The sequence below is a fragment of the Parasteatoda tepidariorum genome, chromosome 10 (genome assembly GCF_982258835.1).
Source record: "Parasteatoda tepidariorum strain Cologne lab strain chromosome 10, Ptep-v5.0, whole genome shotgun sequence".
Lineage (NCBI taxonomy): Eukaryota > Metazoa > Arthropoda > Arachnida > Araneae > Theridiidae > Parasteatoda > Parasteatoda tepidariorum.
In genome coordinates this window covers 43,134,959-43,151,371 of record NC_141764.1, presented here as the reverse complement: position 1 = coordinate 43,151,371, position 16,413 = coordinate 43,134,959, and the positions used below count along the sequence as shown (strand labels likewise).

At 27.8% G+C, this 16,413-nt stretch overlaps 1 protein-coding gene across 1 annotated transcript in view; it reads left to right on the top strand.

Annotated features, from left to right (window-relative positions):
- LOC122271584 (cell adhesion molecule Dscam1) overlaps positions 1 to 16,413 on the top strand; it is a 445,844-nt gene that overhangs the window by 157,492 nt on the left and 271,939 nt on the right. The window contains exon 4 of the mRNA XM_071184629.2: positions 4,337 to 4,486. Coding sequence (XP_071040730.2) covers positions 4,337 to 4,486 — 150 coding nt within the window. The remainder of the gene's footprint in view (positions 1 to 4,336; positions 4,487 to 16,413) is intronic.

The following is a 16,413-nucleotide window of genomic DNA, read 5'->3' as shown; positions in this document are numbered from 1 at the left end:
GAAATTTTTCTGAAATTTTTTTTAAAATTTTTTATTTTTTAAAAAAAAAAAAGAACAGTAAATATTAAAAAAACATAGGTATGATATTTTTCATGATCAATGATTTCCTGCCTATGTTGACGTTTTCTTCCCCAACAAAACACCAATGAGGGATAAATTAATGTACATTAATCTACAAAAAATAAGCATATAAAAATAAAATAACACAAAGTATTTAAAACAAAGTATTTATGCGCATCTATGCATTTGTTTTTTTTTTTTTGTACTTAGATTTCAGAAAAAAAGAATCTTTTTAAATATTTTTTTTTAAAATTAGTTTCGTTTAATTAAAAAATTATAATAAGAAAAAAAAACAGTAAGTATTATAAAACATAAGTATGATCTTTTACATGATCAATAATTTCCAGCCTATGCTAACTTTTCCTTCCCCAACAAATCACCAATGTGGGATAAATTAATGTGCATGAATCTACACAAAATAAGAATAAGAATATAAAAATAAATATTTAAAACAAAGTATTTTTGCGCATCTATGCATTTCTTTTTTTTTTTTTTACTTATATTTCAGCAAAAAAGAATATTTTTAAATATATATATTTTTTTCTGTTTAAAATTAGTTTCGTTTAGTTAAAAAATCATAATAAGAAAATCTGCTTTTTAAATACTAATTAAGAAATCAGCTATCTTAAAATAATGATTATGAGAAATGCTCTAAAAAATCGTGCTCTTTTCCGTATTCTGTACAAAATTTTAGTACGATTCTTGGTTTTAAAAAAAAATTCGGCGTTTTGCTTTCTTAAACGCCAATACTGGCCACTTTCTCTCCCTTTGTTGCTACCTCATCCTCGTACTGACTTAAAGAGTAACCCAGTTTCCATGTAATCCGGTCTACCTACCTTTCTCTCCAGTGCCAACTTAAGGTGGAATGGACTATAGGACTCGAACTTCAATTCTGCCGGTCATGAGATTGACAGCTAAGTCCGCTCGGCTGTGATATGTACGCAGTTGCTAAGAACTAAGTAGCTTCATTAGGTGGTTCTAGTGGGTGCGATAAAATTCTGGTTGCTTAACCGTAATAGGTGAAATCAATTAATAAACAGTGTTTCTCAAATTTAACAGTTTGATTAAAATTTTATTTATGGTTATTTGACTGTTTTGATTAAATGTGGTAAAATAACCATTCAATAGATTGTTATTTAACGATTTTTTCCGAGAAATTTCTAACAGTGTAGAAAGTTATTTGCATGAAGGAGCAAATGTCATTGAAATATTTATAACAGTTTGTACAGTTTTTTAAATTAACGTAAACACGCGCACTTGCCTAAAATTACCCATCATCGATTAAAAAATTAACAAAGTTAATTTGCAAAAGACGTGTAAATAGTTCTGCATTGCCTTTGATAAGGAGGTCAAACGCAAATGTAGACTTTCTGTTAGAAAAAAGAATCAAGTCATACTAAAAACTTTCGTCAGAAAGTTTCATAGAAAAGCTTGCTTCACTTGAGTGATATCTCCATAAGTTAGCAATAATTTTTATAGAGAATCAGTTCAGCTTAAAAGTTTGTGACGAAATAGCATTTAAAAAGAAAATTAAAATAAAGTGAAGCAAAAATATTGGTATTATTGTAACCTCGAAGAATCTATCATTAATACAAGTTGATCAAACATAGATTTTTTTTTTTGCATTAAAAAGATAATCAAGTAAAATGCAAATGAAGTTACTTCTATCATACCATAATGCTGTTTCAGTAATTTGTAATAGGATTTTTTTTCAAATTTCTGTATTTCAATAACAGTAAATGATGTAAAATTGACCTCATCTTGAGCACTCAAGATGAGTCACTCGCTTCACTCGCTCAGTGGTTACGGAAATGCTATTGCAGTATATTTTCAGCCTGTACTGGCTCTATTTTGTAGTATTTTAGTGCCTCTCAGTATCACGTAACTAAAGCATCTAGGTTATTCAACTAAGTTCAAAATTTTTTTTTGTGAAAAACTAATATAAAAGCAATTTAAGTTGAACAGGGTCAAAAAGATCTTATCATGGGTATCTGCGAAGTTTATGATTATGATGATCTAGATATGAAATTAAATTCTGTTAAATTTGTCTATAATTATAGTAATATTCTAATATAATATTATAAAAATATTGTTAGTTTTATAATAATTAATCCTTAATTGTAATAAATTCATATATTCCGATTTGTCCCATTTTAGAGATTGATTTTTTTTAATATTTAAAGTGGTAAAAAATTTTTGCTCTCGGCTATTTCTTTTCTGATATAATACAGTTGATTCCCAACGATTCGTTGACCACAACACATTAACAATTGAAACAAATATATGAGACCTGATTAGAGATTTTAAATGATGGAAACATTAAATAAACTTTTCCCACTTTAATTTTTATTGCACGAACACTTTAAATAAGGAGAGAATCTTCAATTTCTGCCTAGCTAAATATGTAAATCCTACATTAAAAATCTTACAGATGTTTTCAAACTTTATTATTATTAATAAAATAAACCAGTTTTCAATCATTTAATAGCCATCACTATATGTTATTGCGTAAACAAAACGCGTTTCTATGAGAATTTTTCCCTGCCAGTTCTCCATTAAAGTCTCGGAAAAAAAAAATCCTTCTAGCATTAAGGCTCCAACCACCATTAATTTTCTACACGAAAAGACTGTTTTTATTGACATGTTCTCAATACTTATATATTTATGTATCAATACTATCCCCGTGAAATTTTTAATTTCTCTTAACTCTTATTGGTTAGTTATAAAAAGGTAAATCAAATGTGATTATTAGAATAATTGGGGACAATAATTCAATACAAACTATCCCATTGTTAAAAATAATGAATACCAATAGTCTAAAACTGAAAAAAAAATTACAAATTTAGAAATTATTTTTACATCTTAAAATCTTTTTTTTTCTATTTGCTACTTAAATGTCTAGTATTTGGTCTTGTGACTAAACGTGCAAACGTTACACAAAATTTACCATTCTACAAAAAATTTGAACGAAATTTTAGTGACATAATACGAAACAAAATAAACGAAGCAAATTATATCAGCTGCATAATGTTAGTTTTAAATGATTTTATCAATTAAAGCTCTGAAAATGATCATAGGTTCTTTTACGTAATAACATATAGTGATGGTTAATAAATGATTGAAATTCGTTTTGTTTTGTTAATACTAATAAAGTTTAATAAGATGTGTGGGAATTTTAATGCAAGATTTTCATATTTAGCTAGGCAGAAATTGAAGATTCGTTCATTACTTAAAATATTCGTGCAATAAAAATTGAAGTGGGAAAAGTTTATTTCAATTTTCCATCATTTAAAATCTGTAATCAGGTGAATTCAGATTGATCAGGTGAAATGTATATCAGGTGAAATGAATTTATTTCAATTGTTAATGTATTGTTAACGAATCGTTTGGGAATCAACTGTATAATATCAGAAAGGAAATAACCAAGTGCAACATTTGTTACCACTTTAAATATTTAAAAACATCCATCTATAAAACGGGAGAAATCGGAATATATGAATTTATTACAATAAAGGATAATTATTTTAAAATTAACAATATTTTGAAGAACGTATTTTTATACTAAATTTAATTCAATTTTATAAGTAACAATTAGTTAATAATAAGTTTTAAGACGTTGTTCACCTTGCCCGATGATGTGAGGCTTCTGTGATTATTAAAAACTATATATCCAAATTAGCTTACCCATATTTCAAAATAAACATAAACGGTCAATTTTTTTGAATAAAATACATACATTCAGACATCTTCCTTATATTTGGAACACATTATGTTATTAATAAAGGGAATATTATCATTCTTTCAATTTTTTTTTTACATTTAATAAATACATCATTAAAAATATGTGAATGTTTTACAAAATTTTTATTCGGAACAAATTTTTTTTAATTCTAGAAATTGCAAAATAAGTATTCCTTTGTTTAATTTAGCTACATAGATTTTGATGTCAGATTATATCAGCCAGACTATATTTATATTTACAATTACAATATACTAAGAATTGTATATATATATATATATATATATATATATATATATATATATATATATATATATATATATATATATATATATATATATATATATATATATATATATATATATATATATATATATATATATATATATATATATATATATATATATATATATATATATATATATATATATATATATATATATATATATAAAGCAAGAATTAGCTGATGTTTTTAACTCAAAAATGTTTTTTTTAAATATCTAAGCAGTCTTACTATTTAAAAATTCTTTGTTCCAGGTGCCAAATATATTGTATTAAAAGATGGAGAATTACATATCAGAAATGCAGCTCGCAGTGACAGTTTCAGAAAATATAGGTGTTTGATCAAGAATACACTAACTGGAAGTGTAACCCCAAGTGTTAGTTCTGGGCAACTTATTGTAACAGGTATTATTTCTTTTTCTAATGATCAATATTTCTATTTGGCTCAGTTATAAAGGGCTCCTTTTATTCTTTCTCTCATTCACAAAAATATTAGCTTTACTCTCACGAAAATTACTTCTTTTGACATATTGTCCAATATTTTTTTTCTTATTTTCTTCTCTCTATATATATATTACATTATACTTATATTTCCCTGTATTAGGTCTATAGTTTTCTGTTCTTAGTTTAATATAATTTCTGATATTTGGTAGAGCCATTTTGTAATGAAACAAAAGAGATTATGTAAAAAAAGTACCCAATCTAATTCAATCAAAGTTTTATTCAGCGGCAAAAGCTGAAAAGACATTTTAAATAACTGCTCGAATTCCTCCAAATTCATTTCAGACTTTCATAAAATAATTTAAACCAATGTTAAGTCTTAATATATATTTCACTAGACATTTTGGAATTATTTTCACTTAAGTTTAATGATTTTATTTGAGATCTAATAACCCACATGCCGGTTTTCAGAAAAGTCAAGAAATTTACGGGCGTAGCTGGTAAACTTCTGCGTAAAAGCAGTTTATATTTCCACGTATTATTTGTCAAGCTAGAGCCTAAACTGTAACTGGCCAGTTAGTTTGTGTTTCTCGCCAATCAAAGCCTTGAAAGCAATGCTATCTCATTAATCGATTCATTTATCTATTTTGAGAGCTCTGAGGAGTTTTTTCAATGAGTAGAATAGCCTCCTGTTTCATTGCAAATGTTAATTATCAACATCACAATATGTTTGGCTAAGACAATGTTCCAATGTTTAACCAATTTTTGATAAGTTACTCTTGCTAGTTGCTTTGATAAGTTGCCTGCCAACTCCTCCTGAATATATATCTAGTTTATTGGTTCACTTTTGATTGAGATATAATAATGATAGCTGTTTGTTACAATTTCAATAACATCACCCTCCCATTCGTAATAGCTTTAAATTGCCAAGAGAGTATTATTTGTCTTTCAAATTAAAGTTGTCAATTGGAAACTGCATGACTTCTTTTTAAAAGCAATGCTAGTACATCAGCTGACCAATTATAATTTTTTTAGTTAAGACTAAGAGCTAATATTTCAATAACTTGAGTAATTCTTGCACATGAATCTAGCATGATGATAACTCCCTTTTAATATCAATCTAGTACATTAGTTGGCCAAATACTATTGCTTAAATTACGTCTAAGAGGTATTCAATGACACGGGTAATTTCTGTATGAGTCTTGAATTGGTAACTCCCTTTTAAAAGCAATCACTATTTCTGTAATTTAGGCCAAGAGCTAATATTTCAATAACATGAGTATTTTCTACATTCATTTCATGGATTTAATTGATATTTCACGCAGTTTCCAATTTTTTTTCTGAATAAGTAAAAAAAAATATTGCGTAATGCATTATCTTCGAAAATATGTTTTTGTTAACAGCATAAAAAAAATACTCGAGTGAAATCATATGAAAATCAATTAAAACTATATTGTGCAAAATAATTTCAGAGAAGATTTGCCATGTTTCAACTTTCTTTGCGGAATTAAATGTTTATTTTGATATAACCATTGAGATTCTCTTCCAAATATTTGAAGAATAAAATTCTAGAGCTTCATCATTTTAAAACATCCGGACATCCCTTAAGAGAGATCGAAGTCGTTAGATTGTCAAAACTTGTTTCGTTTGTCATAATTCAAATTTTTTTCTTATTTGTTCCTTCTTTTTTCAGTTCTCTCTAAATAACTTGGGACTTCAAGGAAAGAAACAATGAAAATACTTTTTTCAAAAATCTATTGTATCTAAGAACTATTTTAAGAAAGCATGGTTTAGCATTTTATAGAAGATGACAAGATTTTCACTAACTAAGATACAACCTTTTTATTTAGCCATATTTCTTCTATATGTCGCCCTTATTAATTTTTCTGTTTTATTTTCTTATATTTTGAGAATAAAAACAATTTTGGAAAAATTACGAGACTAATTTATTCAAAGAGGTAATCGTGTGCAAAAAAAAACTTATTTGTAATTTTTAATCAGCTGTCATCCTTATTAATTTTTCTGTTTTTTTCCTCATATTTTGAGAATAAAAATTATTCTGCAAAAATTACCAAACTAATTTACTCAAAAAGGTAATCTTGTGCCAAAAAAAACTTATTTGTAATTTTTTATCAGTTGTAAAAATTATTACGTTGAGGATGAAAACAGTTTTGAATACTAAGCTACACAATTTTCGTGACTATTAAATTTGAAATCAAAAATTTCCAACTTTCAATATCATCGGTCAATTCTCAACAGCTCTTCTGGCAGAATTCTAGACTATGGTTAGATTTCTGGAGAGTACAAAATACGATTACGCGTGATTATAATTACGATAATAAAAGCACTAGTGCAACACAGACATATTTCATGTCTGATTTTGTAATTAAATTATCGACTGGCATGTTCAAAGAAAACCCCTTGAGCCCTTAACGTTACTTTTTAGCATCTAAAGTAAGGTAATTTTATCAAACTTAACTCAAATTATATCTTTATCTTTCTTTTCATTATGCATTTTGTATCTACTCCAGTACAATAATATCTACATTACTACATAAGCATTAGTGCAATAGTTCTAAAGAGTTTCTCAATTCCAAAAAAAATATTTTGATCTCAATAACGTTATTCATTAAAGTAAAAAATCGCACTAATTAATACGAGATTTATTTTCTCATTTCTTTTAAAGTTATATTTTAATTTTAAATAATCAAAAGAAAAAAAAAATTGAGTTTTATTAAGAAGCTCACATTTGAATTTTTCTTGTGTGGATTTTGTTTTATTTGAAGAACAAATTTGCAAATTTGTTCCTCAAATAAAACAAACTCATATTTATTCATGCATTATGACTTATTGAAAATGTGAATAGAGTAATTTCAGCAATTAAATTCTTAACATAAAGAAATAAAAAAAAAACTTTCACATCATTTTTTAAATTGTTTATACACAACAAAATAGTTCAAAACTATCACATAAAGATAAAAGAATGGTGAATCTTGCTCCTCAAATACAAAAAAAACCTGCTCTATTCATTCTTTTTTTACAGACAAAGACTGATTTATTTGCGCCGCCCAGCTGGAGATATCTTTTCACGAACAAAATAAAAAATAACCTAACATATTTTCAACTATGCGTATTATTATGCAAATATTTGCAGAAACTATTTATTTATGCAAGAATAATTTATTGAAGTTAATGGAAAAGTGACATTGCACGCTAATTCATAATTACTAAATATGGTCTCAGTTTTCCAAGAATTTCATGCTAGAACTTTATTTCAAAACTATAATTAGTTTATATTACAATCTCGGTCCTAATTACTTTTGTAAGTAATTTAAAAGCGTAATATATTGCTTAATTTCCCTATGTTATCAATTAAACAAAGAGAAAGTTTCTACTACATTCATATAATTTCGACGCAAAATAAAATAAATTTAATTTAGCTTTTGAACAACTTTTTGAGCAATTTTGATTGTTCATTTTATAGTTACTGTTTAAACTTCTTGTAATTGATCATACGGTAATATGCAACCGGAAAATCACCATTTATATCAATATTATTTATTTCTTGGCTTTTTTTTTGAGTTTAAACCCTGTATAAACTTATTTTGTCTAAATACAATATATATATTGATGACATCAATGACGAGGAATTTTCGCACAAAAATAGTACCAAGTTTATAATGATCATAGGTAGAAGAAAAATTGTTGATTTCACTATGGCTATTGAAATATATATATATATATATATATATATATATATATATATATATATATATATATATATATATATATATATATATATATATATATATATATATATATATATATATATATATATATATATATGTAACATAAAAAGCTTCAATTAATCTTTTTATGTTAGTTTCTTTGCTATAAAACAACTCCTACTTTATTCCTAATTAATTATTCTATTTGAAATACTTTCTCACACTTTTAAAAGCCACATCCTGTTCTTAAATCTATTTTTGGCTCAACTATGCATTTAATTAAGAGCAGGACATTTTTCCCTTTGCTCTTGTGTGGGAAACGTTCGATCTATTTCATAAACCAATAGCAACTACTAAGATTTCCCTCTTTCCCTAAATTAAGACATTTTACGGATTTTACTTTGCAAGATTTTCCCTAACATATAACCAAGGAGCGCAACTTTTCATGTGCACTTTCACTCACTCTCATGACTGCTCTTGTCTAATAATTAATAAATAAATTTTGTACCCTCCTTCCCGACCTATGACCTGTTTTAATCCTTCCACTCGGCAACGACGTTATAAGTCGCCAGGATTTAACGGTCGGGAAGGGGTACAGTTCGTACGGTACATTAAAGATATTTAATATCTCATTTGAAATTAAATAAATCAACTTCGGAAGAGGGTACTTCAAAAATATGGAATAACTTTAAATCATTTATTCAAATGGACATTTGGTAAATAAGCAGTCAAATTCTTCTTCAACTTATGGCAATAATTAATTCATCCTGTATCTTCATCAAAAAAAAAATAATCTCTTCAATCATCAAACGTTTAGTTTATTATAAATTATACCTACGCACAGTGGAACTAAACGATCATCCGTTTTCCATGTCTATGCTGCATATTTTGTCTACGTTCCTGAGAATACTAGAAAGCTGAGCTTCAATTCCTTCCTTGGACTAAAAAGAAAAAAACTGCATCGAATTCCTGTTAATTAAAATGTTTTATTGAAACTATCCCTTTGAGAAAGCGTTGATTTTGCCACTCTTAAGTGCTGAGCTGGATCTTATCGTCGATGAATAATTGTTCTCACACCCACGATGGTCTACTTAAATATTCGACATTCAAAAGAAAAATAAGCTTCAATTTCTCCGTCACTATTGGTGTTAATTTACGATTCATCTTAAGGCCGTTCGCTCGCTCGATCGGGAGAAAAGCAACCCCCATGTTATTCTATGGACAGTTCAGTACTGCATAAAATCGTCAATTTTCAAGATAATAACATTCCGTTTTTTGGAAACGAAAGGAAATAAAAATATCTTTATTATCCTGTCTGGAATTAAATTAAAAAAATTTTTTACTATTTTTTAAATTCGAAAAACTCATTCCAACTTCCAACAGTTTTTATCCATAGTAGTTTTTCTCTCATCTAGTTCTTAAGAAGGGAAAATTAAGGTTAAATTCTTATCTTTCATTTAAAAAAAAAAGAACAGAATTATTTTTAAATTTGACCGAGAAAAATGGTACAAAGACATCACGAAATGTGAACTTTAAATCTAAGCTAACTGAGTTATTGTGCTGCCACCTACAATGAAGGCGTTGATTTACCCAATTATGCGAAGTGAAAAAAAAGCAACCCCCTTAGTCGGCTGGTCACTGATTGGTTTAAGGAATGGCGGTTCATTCGAAAAAAGTAGCCAAATTTTAGCCTCTCCTTACTGGTAGAATAAGTAATTTTCTTTACTTGTAGAAATTTCTTAGTGTTTTGCGAATTTTATTTTGGAAAACGCTTTACGTCTTCGATTCTTAAAGTTCCGGAATAAAGGATAAGAATTAATATTATGGGTATGCATTGAAATCTGGTATTATAGACATTATTCTGGTATTAAGACACTATACTTTATTATTATTATTATTATTTAGTCAGCAGTTAGTAACCCCTCACCGAGCCTCGATAGCGAACTAGGCAGCGCGTCCGTCTCATAATCAACCCCCTTCCCCTGAATGAATGATTCTGTATTTCTTTCATTAAAATATAGAAATCTACAAATCGGAAAATTTGCAAAAGTTTTTAATAAATTATTTTTGAGTTATCGGTAAAAAAATTTCACAAATTTAAAAACATAAACTGTGAAATTTTCTGATTTACTCTCAATAAATTTTATTTAAATTGAGTTTACAAAATATACATTTACCCATACATTAAAAACAGGAATTCAGGGGAAAAGTTATATGAAGCTTTATTTAGAATAAATTGATTCTGCGATTTTTACAACTTTCAGGTTATTAGCATAATACAATTTTTTTTTAATTCAACGAATAGTAAACATTATTTTCTTCTTAAAAGTAAAAATATGTACTGTTATTAATTTTTTTATTATTCGCAATTTTTATAGCAAACTCACAAAAAAATTCAGAAAAAATATAAATTTTCTAATGGGAAATTGCGCTGATTATTTAATGGAATAATCTAATTTCGATGGAATGAGAAATTACATTATTTAATAATTCTAAATTAAACTTTTGAAACTAGATACATGAATTTGTATTCAGAAAATAACACATGATTTACCCCTTCAATAAATAATACATTTTCCTATAAATAATACATTCAATAAATAATACATTTGTTACCGGGGTAAAGTATAAAACACCGGCATTACATGATCATAGAATGCCAGTTTTTTTTTTTTTTTTTTTTTTTTTTGCCAAGCACGAAATATGAGAATTATTACATACTTTCCCTAGACACTATATGTAATAGCTACACATTCTATAGAATGACAAATGATATTTAGGCAAAGTAAGAAAAAAAAATCCTGATAAGGCTATTCTGTAAATCACGCGCATTCCTCAATAATTTAAATGTTATTTGTAAAAAATAATGAGAGTGCCATTAAATAAATGTATTCAAGATGCGTAGAGAAAATGAAAGTTGGATAAAACAAAATTTATGCCTTGAAGAATTAATCTGCTTGCTCTGATATGGTAAGCTTCAAAGACGTTTGAATTACATTTCATTACATTCGAAACGAATCATAGACATATTTTTTACTTTGCAGGTTTTTCATTACATTGAATGCTTAGAAAATGTGAGAAATAAGAGTCCTTTCAGGCACTGGCTAGTTTAGGTATAACAACGCCTTGACATTTCACAGAATGTTGACTTACAAACTTTGCCGGTAACATACATATCAAAATGGAAGAGCCGTGGTTGTTTAGGGGATAGAGTGCTCTCCTCCAAATGAGGTGATTCGATTTCGAATCCAAGTGATAGTTGGTCATACGAAATCCGCCCACGGCTCACACCGAGCGCAATGCTAATAAAAAATCAGACGGATCATGGATCCGTTAGGACTATCCGTGGTAGGTTTTCGTGGTTTTCATGTCCACCTAACGCAAAGACGTGTTAGTTCTTTCAAAACGTTCTCCACGAAGGCAAATTTTCTCCCAATACTTGATTGAAGAGTTACTTTGTCTTCTGGATTGTGTTCAAAAGTACAAGGCTACGGAGTTGGTAGTCATATGCTGGAAATTGGGTTGGCTGTTCAACGACAATTACTAAAAAAAAAAAGAAGTAAAAGAAGGGAGAAAAAAAAATGAAAATATTGGAAACCGGTAAGAAAATCATTTCTTATTTTTAATCCATAAATATCAATATATTTTCGGACAGTTATAATAAAGATACGGGACAGTTTTTTTATCCGAAAAAAATAAATGTTGATGATTATTTTGTAATCACAAATAGTGAAATCTTATTTTATTCCTTACGATCTTAATTTTTTTCCTGACAGTTGCCAGTTTTTTTAAAGAAAATAATAAAATATAGTAAATCATTATTGATAAGATTTCGGAAATAAATAATTTATACTAATACAATTTCCAGTTGTATACAATCTTTATGTCCCCTCCCCATGTATTCGCATCTCGCCACCCTCGCGCGTTTACTTTATATTTTCGAAACAGCGTAAACAGTATAAGAAACGAAAACTGAAAAGAAAAAAAAAGAAAAGAAAAAGGAAATAAGCTAAATAATGAATATAAGAAAAACAAGAAACTGTATCCATCTCTTCCTGTTACTATAGGGTATATGCATAAAACCGGTTTTTTTCTGGCTATTCAAATGTGTAGTTGTACTAGCAGGGACTAATATAGGGAAGAAGATGATCTTTCAACTAAAATGAGATGGTGGAATACTATGAACTAAGATGCCTCGCTTGCTTAGCTTTTATGTATAATAAAACTAAAATAAGACTTTTTGATGCCTAATAAAACAACTTTTCGAAATATTAAAAAAATCAGATTGTTTTATAACAGAAGTTTAATTATATTAGTATGTATACGATTGTTATTTCATATGATAATCAACGTTATTGACATGATTCATAAGCTTTTCACTTATTGTTTTCGAATAAGGTATTCAAAAACATTATTCTTGGTTCCTAATTTTTTACCGGTCCCTCAAATCTCTAAAAGCTTTAAACTTTATTAATATATATGAGAAAACGCATGACTTTAACACTTCAAAAGTTCTAAAATAATTTTCTAAGTATTCCTTGAAAAATATGAAAAAATGCATTAGTAGTGGATTGTTTCGATTATTTTGACCGATTATTATACATACATACAACCATATCTATCAGCAACTGAAATGTCGATAAACTAATACCCCTGCTTCGTTTTCTAATAACCATTTAATTTCTAGTAAATCCTTTTTTCATACAATAACTTTAAACTACCAAGGATTGCCAAATATTTTGATAACATATTCATATTTTTAAATATTGTGAGTACATTTCTTACAATAAAGATTTTAAATTTGAAGAAATTTTAAATGAGCATGCCGAAAATATTTGTATGCCATTTACTACGCTCAGCGATTTGTTTTCAATTTATATAACAGACATTCAATACTTTTACAAGTAGTGAAGAATCGACTAATATTAAGTTAATCATGATAGATTAAATTAGTTTGTAAATACGTATTTTAATCAGAAATTATATAGCAAATTTTTTATAAAATCAATGTTAGACTTATTTTAATTAGTTATAACTTTTAAAGTCTCTTATCATTTCGAAGCTGATTAATCTAAAACAATAAACCAGAATTCAATGGAACTCCTGGATCCAGCATTGAAACAAACTAACCTTCGTAGCTTCATTAAACTAATAACCGGCATTCACATTACATGGCGAAGAAAACCACAAAAATCTCCCACATTTCGCTCAACTGAAAATGGAATTCTAACTTCGTATCAACCAGTCACCTCCTGGCTCGAACCTGGATCTTCAAATTGGAAAGCGTATGCCTTATCCCCTTGGCCTCCGTAGCTCTCTTTATAATTATTTTATTTAATTTTATAACCGGTGTTGAAAAGCCGACCTAGTTCTCAGTCTGCAACTATCATTGTTCAATTTAATAGTCTTGTAATTTTGAACCTAACCCAGAAGACAAGAGAACTCTTAGATCAAGCATTGCGAGAAACTAGTCTCCGTGAAAGGTGTTTTAATGGTACTAATTTGCGCTTGCTGTACATAGAGAGAAAAACCACGAAAACTTCTTACGGTTAGCTCAACTGCAAGGGGACTCTAACCCAGGGTCCGTCCACCACTGGATATATTTTAAAACAGTACTGCGGTTGGAGAGTCGCCAGGTGCAAAATTCATATCTACCAGCCATCGCTGAGATTCGAAATTGGTTCTCCTCATTTGGGAGGCGAGCTTTTTATCCTGAGCTACCACTGATCTTTTGTAATTATATTTTATAACCATCGTTGAACAATTGACCCAATTTTAAATTTACGACTACTAATGTTTAACTCCATAGCCTTGTAATTTGAACCAATCCAAAAGACAAGGAGACTCCTGAAGGACTTCCGAATCGACAGATTTAACGTGACATGAGCTCAGTGCCCTGCCAACCAGGCTATCCTGGCCCCTTTAATCATTCTGGGAATTTTTTTGATTCAATTACTTATGTATTTGTTTTTAAGAAAAATGCGTTTCTGAGTTATGTCTAAAGAATAAAGTACTCACAGCATCCCTTGTGCACACAATATATATATATATATATATATATATATATATATATATATATATATATATATATATATATATATATATATATATATATATATATATATATATATATATATATATATATAATATAGTATTTTTTATTAGCATTTAGGATTATCATGATTAAGGTATTTACCCAGATCCCCTGTTTTAATTATATTATTCAAAAACTTTAAAAACTAAATTCGATATAATAGCTTTAAGTTATTTATTTTTTAGAGTGAAAAGTTATACATAATATAATTCATGTTTTTCACTCTTTGAAGCAGAATAAATTAAACTATCATTGAAAATAGTTAGCTTCTTCACAGATTCTACAATGCATTTTTAGAAAATTGGGAGTACATCCTTCTGTTTGCAGTCGCTCTCCAAATACTCGCACTCCGGAACTACTCAATTACTCGTGATATTGTTCTAATTCACTTTTTTCACTAATACCCCAGTTTTTATAGTTTAATTTCTTTTGCACTAAATTTTAAATGTATTGTTGACTGTTGTCATCGGAAATAAACGCTGCTGATAGTCTATATATAGGATATTATCACATATCGAGCAATATATTACATATTAACACATACCGAGAAACATATTATATATTAACACATATCGAGTAATATATTATATATTAACACATACCGAGCAATATATCATATATTAACACATATCGAGCAATACATTATATATTGTGATAATATGAATTACTAGAAGGCTTTGTTTCATACTCGATTCGTTCTCCAATCCTCGCAATTGCCTGTTATTTTTAGCATCCTAACGAAATTAAATTCTTAATAACCCCTCAATATATATTGAGGGGATAGTATACTATTTTTTGAGGGGATATTAAGTATTTAATTTCGTTAGGATGTTATCGAATTAGGAATACTTCAGTGACCCAATCTGTCATCTTGATTAAATAATATAACTAAAGATGAAAAGGGACAATGACTTGATTTAAGAACTTCACTTAGATATTATCCGAGATTTTGATTTCAAATACTCTATAACGCATTTATTGGATTTTATTAGTTAAAACACTATGGCATAATAAACATGTAGTTGAGATAAATATCTTCGTTTGTTTTCAACTCTTTCATCCCTTTTCTACATCTTATACATTTTGTAATTAAATGGATTGTAATTAAATATCAAGAGCAGATTAGCTTGTTTTATTGTAAATGTCTACTAGTTTTAATGTTTATTAGGTGAGAGTAATTGCATTAATCATGGAATTTCTTTATGTATGTCATATATTTGGATTCAAAAGTAAATTTAATTAATTTTTAATTTTTTTTTACAAAATTTGAAGAAAAAAGTATTAAAAATTAATTTTAATAAGTATGCTTTTCATGCTAAAGCATTGAGGAGAAAATAAAAGTAATAATTTAAACAAATTATAATGTAAAATAAACTGAAAATAATAAAATATTAATAATAAAATAAACTAATTTTATAAAAATAATATTATAAATTAAGAAAGCATTAAAAAATTTTAAAAAAATTACTATGGATAATCATTAAAATAATTATTTTTATTCCCTACAAGCTCATGGTTCTGATTGAGGCTGGTTTCCAAAAGCCTTGGCATTTGTTTGGAGACAATTCTTAGGGATTGAGGGGTCGGGACTCAAGAACCAGTTTTACTCTCCCCTCAACTAGAAGGAGGAGGGAGTGTTACTTCCGCGTCATTGTAAATAGTCTGAGAATAAAATAATAAAGAAAAGAGGATACCCTTTTACTACCCGCTAAACATTTTTGTTTGGAAAAGTATGCATGGAATACGTAGAGTTTGTTTAAAATACGTTATTATCAAAATGATAATATTATATCTAATAAAAAGAGATAAATTGAAAACTGCCGAGATCTGTACTTGGGTATTAATAAAGCATGATTTCGTTAGAGGAAATTACTTGAATGTTTCTCATCTAGTTTTTATGATATATTTTACTTTGTATAAACTGCTTTACTTATTCATTTGCTTTGTGAAGCACTTAAATCAAACACTTTTTAACCCAACTCATCAAAAATTCTTTAATTTGTACAAAGATTTCTGTTTTATTTGAAAACTATGTAGGCTCAGTGGTTCTTACTTCTTCTGTGTCGCGA